The sequence below is a fragment of the Mugil cephalus genome, chromosome 15 (assembly GCF_022458985.1).
Source record: "Mugil cephalus isolate CIBA_MC_2020 chromosome 15, CIBA_Mcephalus_1.1, whole genome shotgun sequence".
Taxonomy (NCBI): Eukaryota; Metazoa; Chordata; class Actinopteri; order Mugiliformes; family Mugilidae; genus Mugil; species Mugil cephalus.
This window is the reverse complement of record NC_061784.1, coordinates 369,680-389,591: the sequence shown is the minus strand read 5'-3', so window position 1 is coordinate 389,591 and position 19,912 is coordinate 369,680. Positions and strand designations below refer to the sequence as shown.

Genomic DNA, 19,912 nt, shown 5'->3' with positions numbered 1-19,912 from the left:
CTCCAGTTTAACGCATGTTTTCCACTAGAGGGCAGCTCACTGTGGCCTGGTGCCTTAACGGGACAAACAGGCTCATCTGGGGCGGATGTTTTCTCGGGGCAGTTTCCCAATTCACCCCGCCTCTCGCCCGAAAACAGCTGGGATAGGCTTCAATAATCCCCGCGACCATACTGAGGACAAGCGGTAGTAGAAGATGAGATGACAAATTGAGATGAGAAGATGAGATGAGTTTCCCACTTCTCCCCCTACAACGCCCCAAACGAGCCAGACGCGCCCAGTGACTTCAATTAATCTCTCAATTCTGTCCTCTATGGTTGTGTCTTGTCACCTCTGTTGCTTGCCCCTAGATTTCCTTACGAAATCTGCGCTAAGTGGAAAATTTTAAAAGTATTTGTCAAACATCTTTCGTTTCCTTTTATTATCAGGACTAAAATTGATCTGTTCAGATCTGTAAATAAAACCATATGGATTTCTAAGTTTTGTACTGATGGATTTCTGTCCCTGAAAGTACTTCCCTTGCAACTCCTGCGGCGGCTTTAAACCCTGCAACCCCGCCCCTCTGCACTATCACATGAATCTAGACTGAACGGTGGATGAGAAAAAAGTTTGGAAGTCTCGCTGAAATCACCTTTTCTGAATTGGTTTCAAGTACATGTTTATTTCTTTTACTCTACAGAGATTTCGGTTGAACGTTTGCATCGAGAAATCAGCGCCTGCCAGTGTGTATGTCTTTCCGAGGCTCTTAATTATCCGACTTATTTTTCTCCTGCAGGAATACGCAGGGAGAGGGAGAGGGGGCGGTCTGGCTGCTTGAAGGTATGTGGGAGGCATGTTGTGCACTGCTGAGATTGATTTTTTGTCAGCGATCGCTGCTTTAAGTTACACTCTTTCGACTTCTTTATCCGAGGGTAGTTGTTGTTTTCACAGCTGATTGACTTTCGAGATGTTACATATTTAAACAGATACAGAACGACACAGAAAAATCTAGGGGTGGGGGTGCATGGAGGAGATTGGAAGACAAAAAAGTGTAAACAAATCCGATCATAACGCCAACACGCATCTTGTTCTCAACTTTATTATCATTGTTTCATTACGCAATTGGACTTTTTCGACAGATTTATTTCGACACTAAACTTTGGCAACATGGACGCGCACCGCGGCGCGCCTCCGGCCGGGCAGCAAATCGTGCACGTGCGCGGGGACTCGCTGACGGAGCTGGAGGCCCTCTTCAACGCGGTGACCAACCCGAGCAAGGCTGCCAGGCAGCAGTCTCTGCCCATGAGGATGAGGAAACTACCGGACTCATTTTTCAGGCAGCCCGAGCCTCGGGGCCACTCCAGACAAGTACTGACAGCCATAACTTTTAACTTTACCATGTTAATTCACAGAGTAGACTACTCGCTGCTGAGGCCAGAATAATACTGAAACAAAGCAATCAAATACCTGATGTGTGTCTGGGGTCTACATCAGATATATTAAATGTACATGAAATCATTACATAATTAGCAGATAACTGGTCAGTTAGCTAATCTCAATACTGATTTTGATTTAGTTATAGTTATTGATCTTTATTTCCCCTTCCTTCACTCTATAAAATTTAAACAAATAGTGATTTTAAAAAACAGTCTCCATTGCAGTTCCCACAATCTGATGTATTGTCTTGTATTTGTTTCACTTTACTCACTTTACACTTTACTAATGACATTGAAAAAGATGAGGCTTTTCTGATTTCCAAGGGGAAATATGGATATTTGGATAGTTGCTCTATTGAACAGCATTAAATAGTAACATTTGACATGGTGAAACCAGAGACATTAATGAAATTATTCTTATTTAATTATAAAAATATTTTTGGATGATTTTACTTAATCGAGTAAAAGCATCCTTCAATTTTTTTTTTGTGTAGCTGTTTTTTGTACATTCTATTCACTACCCAAAGAGCAAAATGATCTAGGATAGTAAGCTGTGGAAAGGTCACAAGCTATGGCAAAGAGAAGTGATGAACATTAGTAAACCTTTAATTATTCTGATTGAAAGAATTCACTCACACTTTTTGTTTTATTACAGCAACCCTTAAAATTATCACATGGTTCAGGGTTCACCAAGTCTTTGTATTTTGTGGTGTTTTAAATATTTATCTGTGTAGTCCTGTGTGTATTCAGCCCTGTTGAAACCCATTATTTTCTGGGTAAAATCTCAGTTTCTGATAATTGTCTGACTTGATTAATACCAGTATCTGTATAATTGCTGACTGATGTTCACTTAACTTCAAGTCAGCTGTACTAAAATAATTTGTTGTAATGTTAATCAGATCTTCATGATTAGTAAAGCATCTGGGTGTGTGAATGAGCCGTACTGCTGTTCCGCCCACTCTCGGTTATTATCAAAACCTTTTCTTGTCCTGCCAGTTTAGGTTTGTGATTGTCGTTTGTGGTTTTGTGGCAGAGTTGTTAACCCTGCTTGTTTCTCGTCAGGCCAGTTCGGATGGAGGCGTGTGCGGCTCCCTCACTCCTCATCATGTCCGCGCCCATTCCTCCCCTGCCTCTCTCCCAGTTAACTCCCTCTCCACTCAAGCAGCAGATGTATCAGCAACACCTATCATACCCGATGATGTGCCACTCCCCCCTGGCTGGGAAATGGCCAAAACACCCACTGGCCAGCGTTACTTCCTCAAGTAAGGTCTATCTTCACTTTATCAATGACTTCCATCTGCTGCTCTGCAAGTCACATCTATTCGCATCAGTCTCACAGTGGCCCTCATCCTGTTTAGTTCAGCTAAAGAAGACAAGGTTTTGATAATAGGTTGTTTTGATCAGAAATGGGTAAAAAGTACCACAATTTCAAAGCTCAAGGTGGCAAATCACCCTAAAATTACATGGTGAAAAAGGATGCAGTAGTGCTGGTACAGACAGAGATGAGACCAATACTCACACTAATGACTTGCATAGAAACGGAAATGATTTCACCTAGTTCTGCAACCAGAGGCCGCTGTAATTTACATAAGTGTAAAGTGTGTAAATGTATATGCGCATCTGGTCCTACAGGTCAAGCAGGTTTGAAGCAAAAACATGCTTCTCGCTTGTGATCCATCATGTTAGAGTGCTTTGACAGATACAGATACGTTTAGACTTGTTGTGTGTTTTCAGTCATCGGGATAAAACAACCACTTGGCACGACCCCCGTCTTTCGCAGCTTCAGTCGGCTGTGCCACAGCATCCTATCTCTGGTGCCCCTGTCCATGCCCACTCTCTCAGCAACTCAGCACCCACTACACAACCACAAAACATCAACCCAGAGACAGGTATCACAATGTTTTTGTTTGTTTATTTTTATGCCCCTTGTCACTGTTCATTCATTTTTAAAGCACAGGCCTGATTTACATAGTTCAACTTCATCTCCAGCAGATCAGGGTGGTATTCCCATTTGGTCTCTACTTCCACAGATCTGGTGACTTTGGTGGGAACCATCACATTCACTGATTAAAGTCGAGGCTGAACTTAAACTGCCTCACCTTGATGAGGTGAGGCTGTCAGGTTTCCTTTCCGGAGAAATCAGGGGTTTTAAAATGCAGCTTTTGTAGCTTCTTTTCAGTCATCCAAATAAAATGGCTGAGGTATTTTCTCTTCTTGACTGTCTTTGAAATATAGTTTCATGTCAATTGATGCAGTATTTTGCTCTCTGTAGTCACTCTTCCTGATTATTCTGGGCATCAATAAATCCAATATATTTCTCCAATAAGTGTTAGGGAGAGAAAAAGGATGCTGCTCATGGAAAAAGGGGCCTCCAGGGGCCTCACATTAACACACTGACTTTAGCTAACTCAATACATATCTATATACATATCACATTTGCACAAAATATGGCCTGTGGGTTTTGGATTTTGTTAAGTTATGTATCAACAGAATGAACAATTATAGTAGCAGTAACTGTTTCAGAGGCAGTAGTTATCGACACAAAGAAATGATCTAATTTCAAGTTTCCTCAACTACAGGGAGCTTTTTATTGAACTGTAGTTCATTCTTTTTTCTGGATATAACATTTTGGTTTTGGTTCATTCTCACAGCTTTTGATGTGACAAGAAACTGTGTTTAGTCAAAAGTTATAAAAAATATTCTGTATGCTGCCTGTTGAGCTCAGTTAGCACCTATCTAATGTACTAAGTGGTGCATTTAGAAGCTAAAAATTCTAATATTTTAATCCAGGAGTTGGTAAAGACTAAAACCGAGCTAAAAGAGACTGAATACTTGATTAATATTTGTAATTCTGTAATCAGAAGCACAACTCAGTATGGATGATAATGTTAATTTGTGTTTATACCTTTTTCTGTTATATCACCTTTTTACGATTTCTGTCTTAAATATTATCAAGCAAAGAGCTTTTTTATGAAACATTTTCAGTGGAAGTCCTTTCTCCTGAAATAAACAGTACTAATCAAAACCTTCCATAATGTGCTTGGTGGATTGTCCAGAACAACCAATTTCTGTAAATAGGTAATGCTGTTCATGGTTTTAGTGTCATTTGACTGAACAGATCGTTTAAGAATAAAACCTAGCAAGCACTGTGGGCATTGACAGTGTTACATACTCTTAGTGTTTAATACTTATTGAATTAAGCAAGGCACATACTGTAGGTTGGTACATTTGAACTCCACTACTTTCATTACACTAACCTTTACTTCTATTAAAAAAAAAAAATTACTCAATAGAAGTTACACAAACACACAACACTCCATGGGCTCCATCTACCATTTGCCTTCTCACTGTGTACTTTCACTGCTGTTCAGGTCCACTGCCTGAAGGCTGGGAGCAGGCTGTGACTGCAGATGGAGAGGTGTACTACATCGATCACATAAATAAGACCACCACATGGGTCGACCCGCGTCTAGGTAGCACACTATCAAATCTGTGTCTCCTAAATTGACAATTCTTGTTTGTCAATGAGAAACATATTATTCCACCATCACAAGTTGCTGTTTGGCAAAAGAAAGATCCCAAAGTTTTGAAAAGTTTTCCTCATATATGTTCATAATTCATGAAATGTTTTACCTCAAGAAAATGGTTAATTCATTTTCAAAAAGGTATTTTTTTAATTAATCAACCTTATTTTCCAGCTCAGAAGATGAACACCGGCATCCTTGGCTTGGCAATGCAGCAAAGACAGGAAAAGGAAAGGCTCAGAAGATGCAAGCAAGGCATGCCTCAGCAAATCCCGCCACAGGTCATAAAAACTCTGAGGCAAAATGAAGCCATTATTATCTGCACAGTATAGAAATCTTCTTTTATCATCTGGTTGCATTATGCTGTGTATTGTGCTGAGAATCTGACTATGATGAAGCTTTACATTAAGTTATACATATATACAAGTGTATTTTGTGTCTATGTGGCAGGAGGCAGGAGAAAGGAACCAGATGCTCGGAGGAATGGACCATGACAGGAGCGCACAGACACTCGTCCCAACTCTTGACGTCAGGATCAGGGCTTCAAACCATGAAACTGCACTTAATGGGTGAGTCTTAAGTGTCACGTAGATGTGCTAATTAAGCAACTACAATATTCATAACCTATTAATAATAAACTTCTAAACTGCACATTTCATTACGCATAGGGAATCATTTAGTACAGTATTTAATATATTTTTTAATGTATGGAACATTTATTTATTTATTTTTTTCCGTAGTGCTCACTCTCGTAATGAAAGCACTGACAGCGGCCTGAGCGTCAGCAGTCTACCCCGCACATCAGACCACATGTTAAACTCTGTGGATCACATGGACACAGGTACATTTACTTAAATACATGAGAAAAGATGGTTAAGAGAAGGAGACTTTTAGGAGAGGGTTTAAGTAGTCTGACTTTGAATAATCATCCAAACTCTGTGGCAAATATATCTATTTTAAGCTAAATTAATGTTAAACAGAGTGTACTACATGTACCACCTATTTATTGATAGATAACACCATGATATTGACTCATGTACATGTAATACTTTATTTATTTGAGAAATAAGCATGTTTCAACAGCAACTTCAAGACAACTGTGTAATTGCTTTTATTTTGTTAGCAACCCATGATGAAATCATGTGTAAAATGTGTCAGTAATGATACAGAGATGAATGGAAGGAAGCTGGTGAATGTATCTGTCAAACTATTTGGCATTTTATACAGTACTGGCCCAGGGTCAGCCGCAATAAAGCTACAATCCCGTATAACATGAAAAGAAAGTCTTAGCTTTGAAAACTTTGAAAACTGTTTTTGTGCACAAAAAAAAACAGATTTATTCAGTTACTCTAACATGTTTAGGTGACTCTGGAGAGCCCCCATTGATGAACTTGCAGGAGTCGATGCCTGTGCTCCCGATGTCTGAGGGCGATGAGCTAATGCCCAGTATCCCAGAGGGACTGGGTTCTGACCTCCTGATGGACATGGAGACTGTTCTCTCTGGGTCGCATATGGACAGAGACAGCCTGCTCACCTGGCTATAGACACACAACCACGCCTCTTGTAAAATATGGTTTGACATCACATGTTCACAACATGACTGACAATTCTGAAGGATTTTTGGCTTCAAAAGTGGTACATAACACTGCTAAAAAAAATATATGCTACACACACACTGAAGAACAGAAAAACGGGCCTCTCACAGAAGGTGGTAAGCCACTAATATTTTTCTCTTTTTGTACCTGTGTTTACGGAAATGCTAATTTTAGAGAACATTTTATAGTTTGTAGAGGTGGATCAAGAACAGTTAAAATAACAAAGATGAGATTGACGATATTGAACAAAATTGTCCAAAAGACTTTCCCCTTGCTGACACAGTACCAGTTCAAAGGACATGGTTGAATTCTTGTTGTTTTTTCATATTTAGAAGCATTAAAAATAAATAAGGTTACTATTTGTATGGATTAAAACTGGAGAGGTTGCAAGCATTGAACTTCTTCAAAATCCACCAATGCAACACAGCAACATCACGGGACAAGACACGCCTTTTGATTTTGTTAGACCGATTTAGCTTGTGTTGATAGCATTTCTTTCTTTCTTTCTAGTAATTTTGCCCACCCCAGCATAAATGTCACAAAGGCAGTATTTATTGGTGCTTTTTTTCATGTTGGATTGCATTGAGTTGTAAAATTATTATATCCACACCTTGTTTAAGAATGAAGTCACTTGTTTGCCTTTTTACATATTTTTCCACTGACCCTGTTACATAAAATGAAAATAATCAACTAATCAGACAGCATCCCCTCAAAATAATTCTTCAGATTTTCCACTGTTACAGATACATTCCTAATATTCCCAAATGTCTGTTCATTCACTGCCATCATATTTTTTTCCCCAAGAGAAAGATTTACAAGCAGTGACTTAGACATGTCTTCCTTTTTAAAACAGTTTTGTGTAACTTTTGTTGAGCAATGGCAAGAGTGGCATCGGTGACTAAAACTAGTAAATACAAGTTTCCTATGAATTAAATCTTGAAGTGTGAGCAGTGAAGGCGGCTGCAAAACAGCCCACCAGCTGCTCATACAACAACCTGAAATAATCATCTCAGTACAGACCAGCAAATTTACTGTCCACAGCGGAAGACAAGTTGGTGTTAGCTGAGCATCACCTGAATAATACTTGTTAGTTTACAAAGTGTTACAAAGTGGACAGCCATGCTGTTCTTGGCTCTTCTTCAACCTTGTCCACTTCAGTCTCTTTGCCTCTGGGCACTGAGCTATTTGAACACCCATAGTTGGTGTCTTGTGGTGCAGTGCTCCAAAGTGTTATACACCACTTGTGGATGATTATATCAGATCAACGCAGGTTGCATTCAGGCCAGGCTAGTAGACTAGTATTATACTATAACAGAGATTAACCAACCAGGAGTTAATCCCAGACTGGTTTTTAGAGTGAAAGATCTGCGAAATGAAAGGCGACAAGACAAACCCAAAGCCGGCCTTCTTGCTGGTGGACGAGTAAGTCATTTTAGCTTCCTTGCTACATCTTGAGATATTGCACTTGGCTGGTGTTTGGTTATGTAGTCAGTGCAACAGTATCAGTTACATAGTCATACATGTAATAAAAAGTACATAAACTATGTAATAAAAACTACATAATAACTAGCATTATCTTTTTTTGTAAAATATTATTTTCAGTTGATGGAAAACAAATCCAATAAATGAATAAAATGCTTGCAATATTACAATAAGCTTTTCAGAATATCCTCTTGAAAATAATTTTAGGTAGGTAATCTATCCATTTTTTTTGTTTTTGTTGTTGTTTTTTAAATCTCATCCAAAACACTGCATACAGTGGAAATAAATGAATTGTACATGAACATAATGCCAATACAATTGCAAATGGTATGGACATTTACACATTACCTGTCTGAAACTGTAGGAACAAACACACCTAAATTCTACAAAATAATAAATTCTACAAAAATATAAGTAGCCTACAAAATAATCCTGGTCAGTGCTAATATGATACTAGATTGCTATTATAATGGTGTTATAATTCTCTGTCTGCTTAGGTTTACTACTTTTTAAGAAATGTTTTTCAATGCTGCGATGAGGACAAATATAGATCTTTATGAACAGCCATTCATTTAAGACCCTGCTGTGATTCCTCAGAAGAGAAGGATATTAAGCGTGGATGGTGCTTTCTCGGTTAATTTTATTTTAACTGCAAAAGCTATCTGGGGCTGCAAACACCAGGCAGAGCAACAATTCTCTCTGTTTAGTTAAACTACTATAATTACTATATGTAATATGTATATTGTATTTTTTCTGCTGGGCTGTTTCTGAATTGTTTTTTTGTGAATTTAAAGCTGTTAATCGTTTGTGAAAGCATTTCTTCTAACCAGTTTCCTGTTTATATATATGTATATATATATATATGTGTGTGTGTGTGTGTGTGTGTGTGTGTGTGTGTAAACATATATAAACATATAAAGGTGAATTATTAATTCAAAACATCACACACATAATGTAACACAACCTAGCCTTATTTGTCTTGCCATGCTTGAAACTTATATATGTTGCAAACTATGCAAACTATATATGTTGCATATAATGAATATTATCTTATTTACAGGGAGCTTGGAGGCAGTCAGACTTGTTTGTATACCTTTTTATGCATGTGATTAATTTACATTTTCCTTTTAATCATTTAAAAGAATTTCTGTTAATAAACGTTTAAATACACCTAAATACATTGTTCTGTCTGGTGTGCGTAGTATGTATTGTTCATGATAAACCGTATGTACACATTGAGTTCAAATATATATTTTTTAATAATTTAAGATGATCGTCTTTTTTGCTTTTCTTCCACTTTTTGCGGTTTGAGTTTGCTGTTAAATTATAGTAAAAAAGAGAATAAAGAGAATATTTATGTATAAAAGTAGTTACTTATGTAAAATATTTCTGCAAGTGTAGAGAGTTTATAATGAATACTAGCCTAATCATTTGCTTTTACGTTAAAAGTTTTGCTCCGATTCATATCTGACCCAGATAGACTGAAGTTCAGATACCCTCTCGTGGGTCTCTCCTTGTCTTCCCCCTCCCCTTCCCCTTATCCACCTGACGGCCACCTCTGCCATCGTTACTTGCTAAAAGCTCCTCCATAATATACCCGGCCAACAGCGACAGTGACAGGCGTTCGACAAAACAAAGCTTGGTTCCTTGGTTGACACTGTACATTGAGTGGGACGCCCCAGAGAAGACAAGTCACTATGTTCGGTCATCATCCAGTTCAATATAGAAACTTCAAGGAAAAGATCTGGAGAGACTTTCAGGACACAGATATCATGAAGAAGATGAAACTTGCATCGTTGAGGACTTGACCTGAGGCCTGTATCACGAAGCAGGATTGCTGACTTAACAAGGTAACTTCAGGGTTAACCCTGGGTTTCCAGTATCACGAAATTGGATTCATTCTTATCGAGTTAAGTTACTATGGTATCTAACTGAAAGGCAAATCTGCTTCGGGTCAGGGTAGCTTTCAGGATTGATCTGAGTCCCCTCTAAGCTTAAACACAGCTCAAAATCAGGATAATTTCATTCAAACTAACAACTTGATGCATTGATAGGATGTAAGTGTGGCATGAGCTTCCAGCTTTATTGTAGCCCCTGAAATATGGAATTAAGAAATCCAACTCACTCAGTTATGTTTTTGTGCTTGATTTTTATCTGCTCCCACTTCTTTTTACTCCAGAGGGGTTACATCTGGGGGAATGAGACTTGTCATACTTGCGATTCATCTATGCAGCACAGTGATTGGGATTCATGGCTGCGTTAAATGTAAACTAATTGAGCCACTGATGTGTAATTTACACGTGTATGCAATCTGCAATCCTTTGTCATGCCATATGGTGTCTCTTCGATGCAGCCACAGTGTTTAACTTTTCAGTGAGATTTACTTTTTCTTCTTCATATTTGAGGAGAATCAGTCTTTGCACTTTGCAGGAGAAGCATGCTGTCCTTTTTGCTCAGCGCTAGTGATTGGTGATTTGTCTGCTGTCTTGGAACCCGCCCTTTATACGCGCGCATTCACTGATTCACAACAAGGAAAACCTGGGTTGAGGTACCGAGTTGATAACCAGTGTTGTGATACTGTGTAAGATTGTCATTGTTGTGGATCGGTTTAGCTGGATAGATTGGGAGTAACCCCAGGTAAGGTGAGCTCGCTTCATGCTACAGGGCTCTGCTACTAGAGGGAATGTCACAATAAACTTTGCCGATGGTTGAACCGGCTTGCAAGGACAAAAAGAAAACCAGATAGTTAGGTTCGTTCATGTTTATTGATGGTGTGAAATTCTCTTCATGAGAAATCCATTGATTCTAAGGTACACAATGTCTTGACAATAATATTGTGCCTCTTGCTGCATGACAAGTGGTCATAACCACAAGCTATTTTTAATGGCTGGTACACCTATGGTTTAGATTGTTATCATTGGTACTCAGGGTGTTCAGAGTATTTCTGTCTAAGAGTTTAGGTAGTGGTTTTCTTCGGTTTGTTTGTTTTGTTTTAGTATACAGACGTCCTTTTTATTTTTATGGTGACTAAGTTTTGTTAACCTTTAAGTAATTGTTAATGCTAAGGGTATTCGTAACATTGCTGAATGGAAGGCAATTTTTTTTATTCTATAGACGTTCAAATGCAAATGAATTCTTCTGCTTCGTCTGATGATGGCAGCATGGTTCAGAGAAGTCAGTGGGGGAGATGAGATTTATTTAAGTCATGCTACTAATCACTTAGCAGGTGTACCCATTTTATTTAACAAATTCAAGGGGGAAGGGATCTAAATTCATTTGTCCACAGAGGGAAGATGGATTATTTTGGTGCTTTGAATAAATGTGGAGATTTTGGTGGTGAATATAACAACAATGCTTTAGCCAACAATGCTTTAGCCAAATATATGATCGCTCAAATATATGAAAAAAAAAAAGTGAGAGAGAAATATAGGAATGCTCATTTAATTATTAGAGGTGATTTATATGAAACAGCTGATGATCTAATAAAATCTATCCATTAGATCATCAGCTAGAATCCCTACCGCAAGATTTCATGTAGTATAATTTCTTTGTGAACAGCTTAATGTTGTAGAAGTCTGGAGGTATATGAACCCTTATCTAAAGGAATATACATGGAGCAGCGTTGCTGGAACTCTACAGTCTCGAATAGATCTCTTGTTATCACCTAACACAACACAATTGTTTTTTATTTGAGTCTCTTCATACTTTTTATACATTTATACATTTTGGTGAGAAATTTGCCTACTTTGTTAGGACACTCTACAAAGGTATTATTAGTAGTGTCATGTTATTTCTAAATACCACCAAAAGATTTTCTGTTTGTAGGTCTGTTCGTTAAGGCTCACAACTAGCTGATAATACAGTCCCTCCTCCTACAGTCTCCTAAAAGATAAACAGAAGATTCAATCTGCTCTAATGTTTACTGGTACTTTTTCAGCAGCTTTAGGTTTGAAACTTAACTAGAAGAAGTGTGAAGATTTCACACTTCTAAGTCTACACTACCCAGAGAAAACTCCACATCAAAAAGTGTGTTAAATATTTGGGGATTTATATATCAAAACATCAAAATGAACACCAGGTTAAAAATTTTAGACCTAAATTACAAAAAAGCAAAAATATTTTCAACATGTGGCTTCAAAGAGATCTATCTCTACATTATATCCAACAAATGTTTACTTCTCAAGATTTGTAGACATTGACAAAAAATGTGAATTTTGTAATATTGAAGAAGAAAATATTCAACACCTCTTCTTTGAATGCCAGTACACAGCAAGATTCTGGAAAAAGGAAAAAGTATTATTTTACCACTTCTACCCGAGTGCCCCCCTGTACGGGGTTCTGAGGTGAGATACGCGCGCTACAGATGGTCTAAACGCATGATAGCATGCACCATTCTATGTGCATGTACTACACCAAAATGACGGGGAGAAACTCATCTAAAAGCCTCTATCAGGCTGCCTAAATGAAACACAAATAAAACCCTAAGCAAACATATAGGAACACGACTACGTCTCATTTAGTGCTACTAACCTCACCACTTCAAGATAGCCTCGCAAACGAGGCTGCATGAAAGCAAGGATGTTGCTGATTACAAAGATGTCTGTCTCTTAACTTTGTGCAACAAAAACTCAGAGAGTTAGAAGCCAAAGAGTTGCGAAAATAACATTTGCAAAATCATAAAGTATGTCTTACCTTTGCTGTTTTGCTAATGCTTCTAGACTCTGATTGGTTGATAGAGGTGTCAATCATTAAAATTGACCAATTGGTTGTCGAGATATTCTCCTATGCGTTTCGCCGAAGGCCTCCTTTTACATATGGTCTGGGTCAAAACTGTTGTATTTGTATTCAGTGATATATCAGTCAAAATAAGTGTTTCAGACTGGTACATGAGAAAGGTCAAATGGCATATATGGTGCCAAAATGTGACAAAAAGGCACAATTGGTGTTTCCGCCTGGACATGAATGGGCTAAAACATCTCTAAAATTGTTCAGATTGACATTACTAATTACGTATTTGAATTATGTCTTTAAACCACATACCAGGGGTGTTTTTTACTCTAAAGAATGTGTTTTGTTTTTAGGTGAGAACAGAAATTTATATTTATCTACTTTGTTCCAGATGAATTTTCTCTGACACAGTATCATATCTGCCCTAGAGGCAGCAAATTACAATCATTCATACATCATCATACATACAAGTAAAATCGGCAGGTTCCAAATAGGTTAAAAGCAGTGACAAACTCCAACATGGACAAAGGTGGGACGGGACCACATCGAAGAGAGTTTTATAAATAAAAGTCATCCGATGTGTGTATCTCCTGTTGGACAAGGATGACCATTCTGCTTGTTGATAAAAAGTGCAATGTTTTGTCAGATTTATACAACCAGTGACAAACCACAATGCACAGTGATATACAGCGATATACAGAGCATAAACAGGTGGCTTAAGCGTGCATATACATTATGTCACCATTATCAAGCAGTGAGTGAAAGGTTGCCAACACAAGATATTCAGTAGCTCCACGGGAGAAACAAGACCTCTTCCTAAAATAAAAGCCCATACCATACCATACCCATACCATAATATAATATAATATAATATAATATAATATAATATAATATAATATAATATAAGACAGAACCAGCTGTGTGCTTGGACAGTAGCTCTGGAAAACATCATAGCTTTTTTCTCCAACACCAGCTTTAACCTTTGCAGATGAGACTGAACCACGTCAAAGGCAGACTGTAGAAGAGCAAAGGCTTGCCCTAACATTCAACCTTGTAGTAAACCTGAAATCACCACCTGGCCCACCTGGCAAACCTGTATGTCTGATGGCCAGTCCAACGGTGGGTCTGAGCTTGAGACACCAGTTCAACTCCCTGGAGAAAACAGCTTTGATGGATGCTGTGGATGTGGTCCAGCCAGTGATGGGGTGCTCGGTGGGAATAAGGGGTTGCAATAACTTAATATTTACTTTGTGCAATATTCTCTCTTGTGCAGTATCACTATGTCATCATGTGCAATATTGCAATGTCATTAGTTTAATCCATGCTACACATTATTTATTGCTGCGCTGAATCTGGTATTTTAAATTTTTTATATTTATCATATATAGCCACTAGACTTATACTTCTGCCTAATTACCTCACAGCAACCATTGTTACTGTCAGCAGGTCTGCCATTGCATACAATATGCTGATTTTGCTCACCCATCTTTGTGTATTTCTCCTCTTTTATGCTATTTGCCCTTCTTATTGCATCTCGAGGACTAATTCATTTTTTTCTGATTCTGATAATCGTTGTTGTCTTCGTATAAGAGGAATCTGATTCATTTCATTTGCAGATAAAGTGGAGAAAAGAGGATGGGAAGGGATCAAAACTTTTTCATTTAGTTTCCATTAAATGAAGGAGAGTGTTTGGAGGGGGAGGGGGTTGGACATTCCTCTCCTATTGCAAGGCAGGCGGGAGCTTCCTGCCCCTTCTGTCTTTACTGTTAAACATGACGTTTGTGGTTAAGGACGAAGATTTTGTGTCCGTGAACAAACTCCTTTTCGCGGACAATGGATCAAAATTCGTGTCAACACCCACGACTGAGCGACGCCACCTTGTTCTATTACTTTAGAACGAGTTAGAGCACCCGGAGGAACCGCTTCACCCCCACATGAAAGACAGAAAGAAAGAAAGGAATGATTTCACGGACTTGAAGGATTACGTAAATCTCTACAGTAAGGTAAAACGGTTTTTTTGGACACAGGGTACGTGAAAAAGGGTTAAAACGTGTAGCAATGTTCCAATCGCTAGCTAACATCGCTAGTGTTTAAGGCATTTTCTGTTTACCATAATGAAACGTTGTTTACAGCTTCGGAAAGTGTGTTTAATCGAAACCTCATGTCACTCTGCTGGCTTCATATTATTCTGTGGTGGGTGGTGTGACATAAGTGACTCAGTTGTCTGAAAATTCAGATAAATGATAGTAAAATGGATGCAGTCTTCATTGCATCCTGGTTTACGTTCTCAGAATAGTTCGTTTTGGCTGCATCCTAAGCTTCTAATTAAGATGGAGGGTAGAGTTGATCCTCAGGTATACTCCATTGTTTTGTCATTGGTTTTGTTGGTAAAGTTGCACAAAGTTTCACTGACCATGTTAACATGCTGACTGTAATTTAAATTTTGTAAATATTTTTTTGAGGTAAGCCTACACCTTACTAATCAAAGCAACACATTTCTCGACTGTATCTTTTAACAGTCTTGTTAAAAAACGTTGAGTCTTTAAGTATAAATATGTGCACATGCTCAGTGTTGCCAGATCTCGCGAGACACATAAGGAACCAGGCCTGTGAAAACAAGCCCAAAACAAGCGACTTTTGCAATGGAGCCACCTGACTGTGGGTCCCCACCGTGCTGACTTGCTATATACATCTGTAGTACTCTATTTTATTTATTTTGTTTCTAGTGCTTATTTTACTGTTTTCATATTTGCACTGCTTCAGGCATGAGCTACCACCCAAAACTTTGACACACATAAATGACAATAAAGAAACTGTGCACAAGTGTGATTTTAAACTGATACAAATTGTCAATTTAGGCTATCTATATGGACAGATTGGCAAACTGTGCACAATTATATACTTTGCCCAGTACTTTTGAGTTGTTTCCTCTGGTTGAATCCATTCTCTGCTCCTCTCTCTTTCTCACAGTGTTTGATGTATTTCTTCCTGTATTTTCGCCCACTTTGTCCTGAGCATTTTTGCTCAAAAACTCTCTTACAGTCCACCATCAGTCATTCTTATTTCAACGTATTAATGGAGTTGGGAACAAACACCATTAAGTAACTACACTTTAAAAAAAAGCCCAAAAATAACACGACCCGCCACTGACAATATTTGTAAGCAACTTTACAGAAAAACATGTTGCTTATAATAAGTGGAGTTTGCAATACTGTGCACACTACATTTGACGACTTGACAGCTTCCTATCAAAGTATGATGATCACACCCTGGTGGTTGTCTGCCAGTTATATGTACTTGGTCCATGGTCCGCATGAATCCTCGATTCTGATTGGCTGCAGGGTGTACATTAAAAGCGGATAATGGACACCCATAAAGACGTTCTGGTCAAATTGCCTGACGACAGTTATAAATCATTGTGCTGGCTCAAATGGTTTGGTAACCGTGGCAAGTAATGCTGTTTTCAAGGCAATGCCGAAGCGCGACAAAAGAGTGGGAAAGACACCAGCTTCCACCACCCTCGTATCCCTGAGCCAGAACTTGAAGAAATCAGAAGTTCATCTTTCTTGCAATTAAAACGATTTAGGAAACTAAATGATCCTCTGGACACACACACGTGGTAATAAGTGCACTAGCCTTCTGAAATGATACTTTGTATTGTGTAATCTAACGTTAAATAGTCTGCTCAGCCGCTTCTTGTGAAAAACGTATGATCCGCCTCCGCCTTCTCCTTGTGGAAAGAGCCAAACTAAAATGTGAAAGTAAACCTCAGCGATGGCTTTTATAATTTTATATATTTCTCATTGCATTTATTTTGTTTATTTTAGTGATAAATTATGTTTTATTTAGGTATTTGCTACTGCAATAACAGGATGAGACAGCATTCAGCTGCTGTATGAAGTAGAGGAGTTTCATGCGTACTTTGGAAACTGTACTAACTGAGATAAGCAATCTGAATTCTAAATATGTTTAAATTAAATTTGTGTTTGGTAAGAATCAACAATATAACACTGTTGTTGTGGCAGATATTTGATAGCTATAACAGCTAACAGTACAGCAGCTGGAAGATGTGGGTAATTAGTAGGCAGCACATAGTATTTCTTTGTTTTAAAAAATAGTTAATGTGGTTATTCAAAAATGTGAATGAAATTAATAAATGCAACAATTGTGTTACCATATTGCCTTTTTAGACTAGTAAAATAAAATAGAAAATGGTGTAATAAAGTGATGTACAGAATTATCATTATGAATAAATTTATTAAAATGGGATCCAGTTGTTTGAAGTGTTGGCTGATCTGGGGTCCGTTTCACAAAGCAGGTTTAACGAAAACTCTGAGTTTATTAACCCTAAAATGAGGGAAACTCTGAGTTTTCCATTTCACAAAGGGAGGTAACTCAAACCAGAGAAAGCGGGGTAACTCTAGCCTGTTTCACAGAGAGATTTAACTTCAGCTCTCAGTCAGTTACCGTAGTAACAGACTCTGTGAACCTAACCTGGTCGGGACCAGGTTTTACTCAGTGAACCTTGAGTTTCTCTCTGTCTCTGCCCTCTTTCAGCCACACATGCCATTTGATTTCCTCTTTCTTTCATTCATTCAGCAGGCGAGTTTTGGCGTAGCCTTGTTCTGCCGTCTGTCAAAAATCATTAAAAAAAAAAAAAAGTCAGTCAGTAGGCTATATCAGAAGTCTATTAGGCACAGTAGGAGGCGACTTTTTTCACAAACAACAATCCCATGAATGAAGGTGCAGCATTACTGTGCAGAGAATTAAATATTTGTCGGGAGATGGTCATCAGACCACGCATAGGTGTTTTAGCATTTCCAGACAATTATCTTTTTAAGTGGTACCATGTGAATCTGTTAGGACAAAAGAAAAAAAATACATAAAAAACAAATAAATAATCGTATGAATAGACTTACAGTGGGGGAAATAAGTATTTGATCCCCTGCTGAATTTGTAAGTTTGCCCACTTCCATAGAAATGATCAGACTCTGGTTTTTATGGTTGTTTACTGGTTACGGGTATAGACAGAATATCAATCGAAAATGCATAAAAAACACACAATCTAAAAGTTATAAATTGTTATGTATTTTATTAAGGGAAATAAGTATTTGATCCCCAACAATTCACTTAGAATTCAGGCTCCTACAGATTGGCTGGTGCGCATGTGGCACGGAGCTGTGCTCAGTCAACTAATTACCAATACTCCTGATCTTAACTCGTCATGTATATAAAGCACACCTGCTCTAAGAATCAGTTTCTTACATTCCAACTTCTACAGCACCATGGGCAAGACCAAAGAGCTGTCAAAAGATGTCAGGGACAAGATTGTAGACCTGCACAAGGCTGGTATAGGTTACAAAACCATCAGCAAAAGGCTTGGTGAGAAGGTGACAACTATTGGTGCCATTATTCGCAAGTGGAAGACCCATAAAAGGACCATCAACTGTCCTCGGTCTGGAGCTCCCCGCAAAATCTCGCCTCATGGAGTGAGGATGATGATGAGAAAGGTGAGGGAGCAGCCTAAAACAACACGGCAGGAGCTTGTTAATGATCTGGAAGCAGTTGGGACCTCCGTCACCAAGAAAACAGTTGGCAACACACTGCGCCGTTATGGATTGAACTCTTGCAGTGCCCGCAAGGTCCCCCTGCTCAAGAAGGCACATGTACAGGCCCGCCTTAAGTTTGCCAGTGAACATCTAAATGACTCAGAGAAGGCTTGGGAGAAAGTGCTGTGGTCTGACGAAACCAAAGTTGAGCTATTTGGCATTAACTCGACCCGCCGTGTTTGGAGGATGAAAAAACGTGAGTATGACCCAAAGAACACCATACCCACGGTTAAGCATGGAGGTGGAAACATCATGTTTTGGGGCTGTTTTTCAGCAAAGGGTACAGGGCAACTTCACCGCATTATGGGGCCAATGAATGCAGCCATGTACTGTAACATCTTGGACAAAAACCTTCTTTCCTCAGCAAGAACACTGAAGATGCCTCGTGGGTGGGTTTTCCAACATGACAATGACCCAAAACATACTGCCAGGACAACAAAGGAGTGGCTCAAGAAGAAGCATATTAAGGTCATGGAGTGGCCTAGTCAGTCTCCAGACCTTAACCCGATCGAAAACCTGTGGAGGGAGCTGAAGCTCCGAGTTTCCAAGAGGCAGCCAAGAAACTTGAAGGATTTAGAGACTGTCTGTAAAGATGAATGGGCCAAAATCCCTCCTGCGCTGTGTGCAAACCTGGTGACCAACTACAAGAAACGTCTCATCGCTGTGCTTGCCAACAAAGGTTTCTCTACAAAGTACTGACTTGTGTTGTGCTTGGGATCAAATACTTATTTCCCTTAATAAAATACATAACAATTTATAACTTTTAGATTGTGTGTTTTTTATGCATTTTCGACTGATATTCTGTCTATACCCATAACCAGTAAACAACCATAAAAACCAGAGTCTGATCATTTCTATGGAAGTGGGCAAACTTACAAATTCAGCAGGGGATCAAATACTTATTTCCCCCACTGTATATCTATAGGCTTATTATATTTTATGAAGGCACTTGTGTCTTGGGAGGTGGACTCAGAGGATGAGCTCCCTCCAGGGATTACCTCAGCCACTGATTAGGACTCCTCTGCCTATGTTAGAGGTGGCGGTGCTGGGCCACCACCCATTTTATGGGCATCTGCGTTCTTTCTGTTGGCTGAGTAGAAGTCTGTGTTAGTTTAAACAGGCTTAATTATTTAACAGAACATGACATGGATGAGAAGACATTTATGTGTGTGAAAACAACTTTAAGTTGTGGATAAAACAACTGCACAGTCAAATTGCCACTTAATATTTACTTTAGATTGTACAAGACATGATCAAAATGAGGTCCCTCCATGCCGAGGTCTTACCTGTTGAACAGTGTTTTTACATTTAATTTTAAGCTGGTGCCAATTGCACTTCTCCCCTATGGGATTGCACTTATGAAATAAATGAATAGGCCACCATTCAAGCAGTTATTCCGAGTAATATTATTGTGATTGTAAAGGACTACATTTAAACTTACGCACTGATTCGAACCGCAATGTTCTCCCACACCGTCACCGTCTCTTTTGCAGTTGCGGCGGTGTTGCACTTCTTTCTAAGTATGAGCGCATTAGGATTTCCAATTCGAGGTTAATGGAAAA

General features: G+C 38.7%; 2 protein-coding genes across 12 annotated transcripts in view; both read left to right on the top strand.

The window, feature by feature from the left end:
- Positions 1–535: 535 nt before the first annotated feature.
- On the top strand, positions 536–9,189 carry LOC125021433 (transcriptional coactivator YAP1-like). Of its 4 annotated transcripts, XM_047607502.1 has the most exons (10): positions 536–648; positions 773–816; positions 1,116–1,344; positions 2,475–2,674; positions 3,147–3,301; positions 4,784–4,885; positions 5,111–5,217; positions 5,387–5,505; positions 5,677–5,777; positions 6,299–9,189. In XM_047607502.1, the coding sequence occupies exons 3-10, from the start codon at positions 1,144–1,146 to the stop codon at positions 6,478–6,480; spliced, it is 1,167 nt and encodes a 388-aa protein (XP_047463458.1). In that variant the 5' UTR covers positions 536–648; positions 773–816; positions 1,116–1,143; the 3' UTR covers positions 6,481–9,189. The 4 variants fall into 4 exon arrangements, with proteins under 4 accessions (XP_047463458.1, XP_047463457.1, XP_047463461.1 ...); XM_047607501.1 differs by having other exon boundaries at positions 558–816; XM_047607504.1 differs by lacking the exons at positions 536–648; positions 773–816 and adding an exon at positions 845–1,027.
- A 5,262-nt stretch (positions 9,190–14,451) lies between these two features.
- Positions 14,452–19,912, top strand: part of LOC125020698 (angiomotin-like) — a 101,386-nt gene continuing 95,925 nt past the window's right edge. For 7 of the 8 annotated variants that reach the window (XM_047606136.1, XM_047606134.1, XM_047606138.1 and 4 more), the window contains exon 1: positions 14,452–14,744. Coding sequence is in view for 6 of the 8 variants with exons in the window: in XM_047606134.1 (XP_047462090.1) it covers positions 14,676–14,744 (69 nt within the window). In the remaining 2 variants the exon portion in view is untranslated. The remainder of the gene's footprint in view (positions 14,745–19,912) is intronic. The other variant, XM_047606133.1, reaches the window with a different exon arrangement.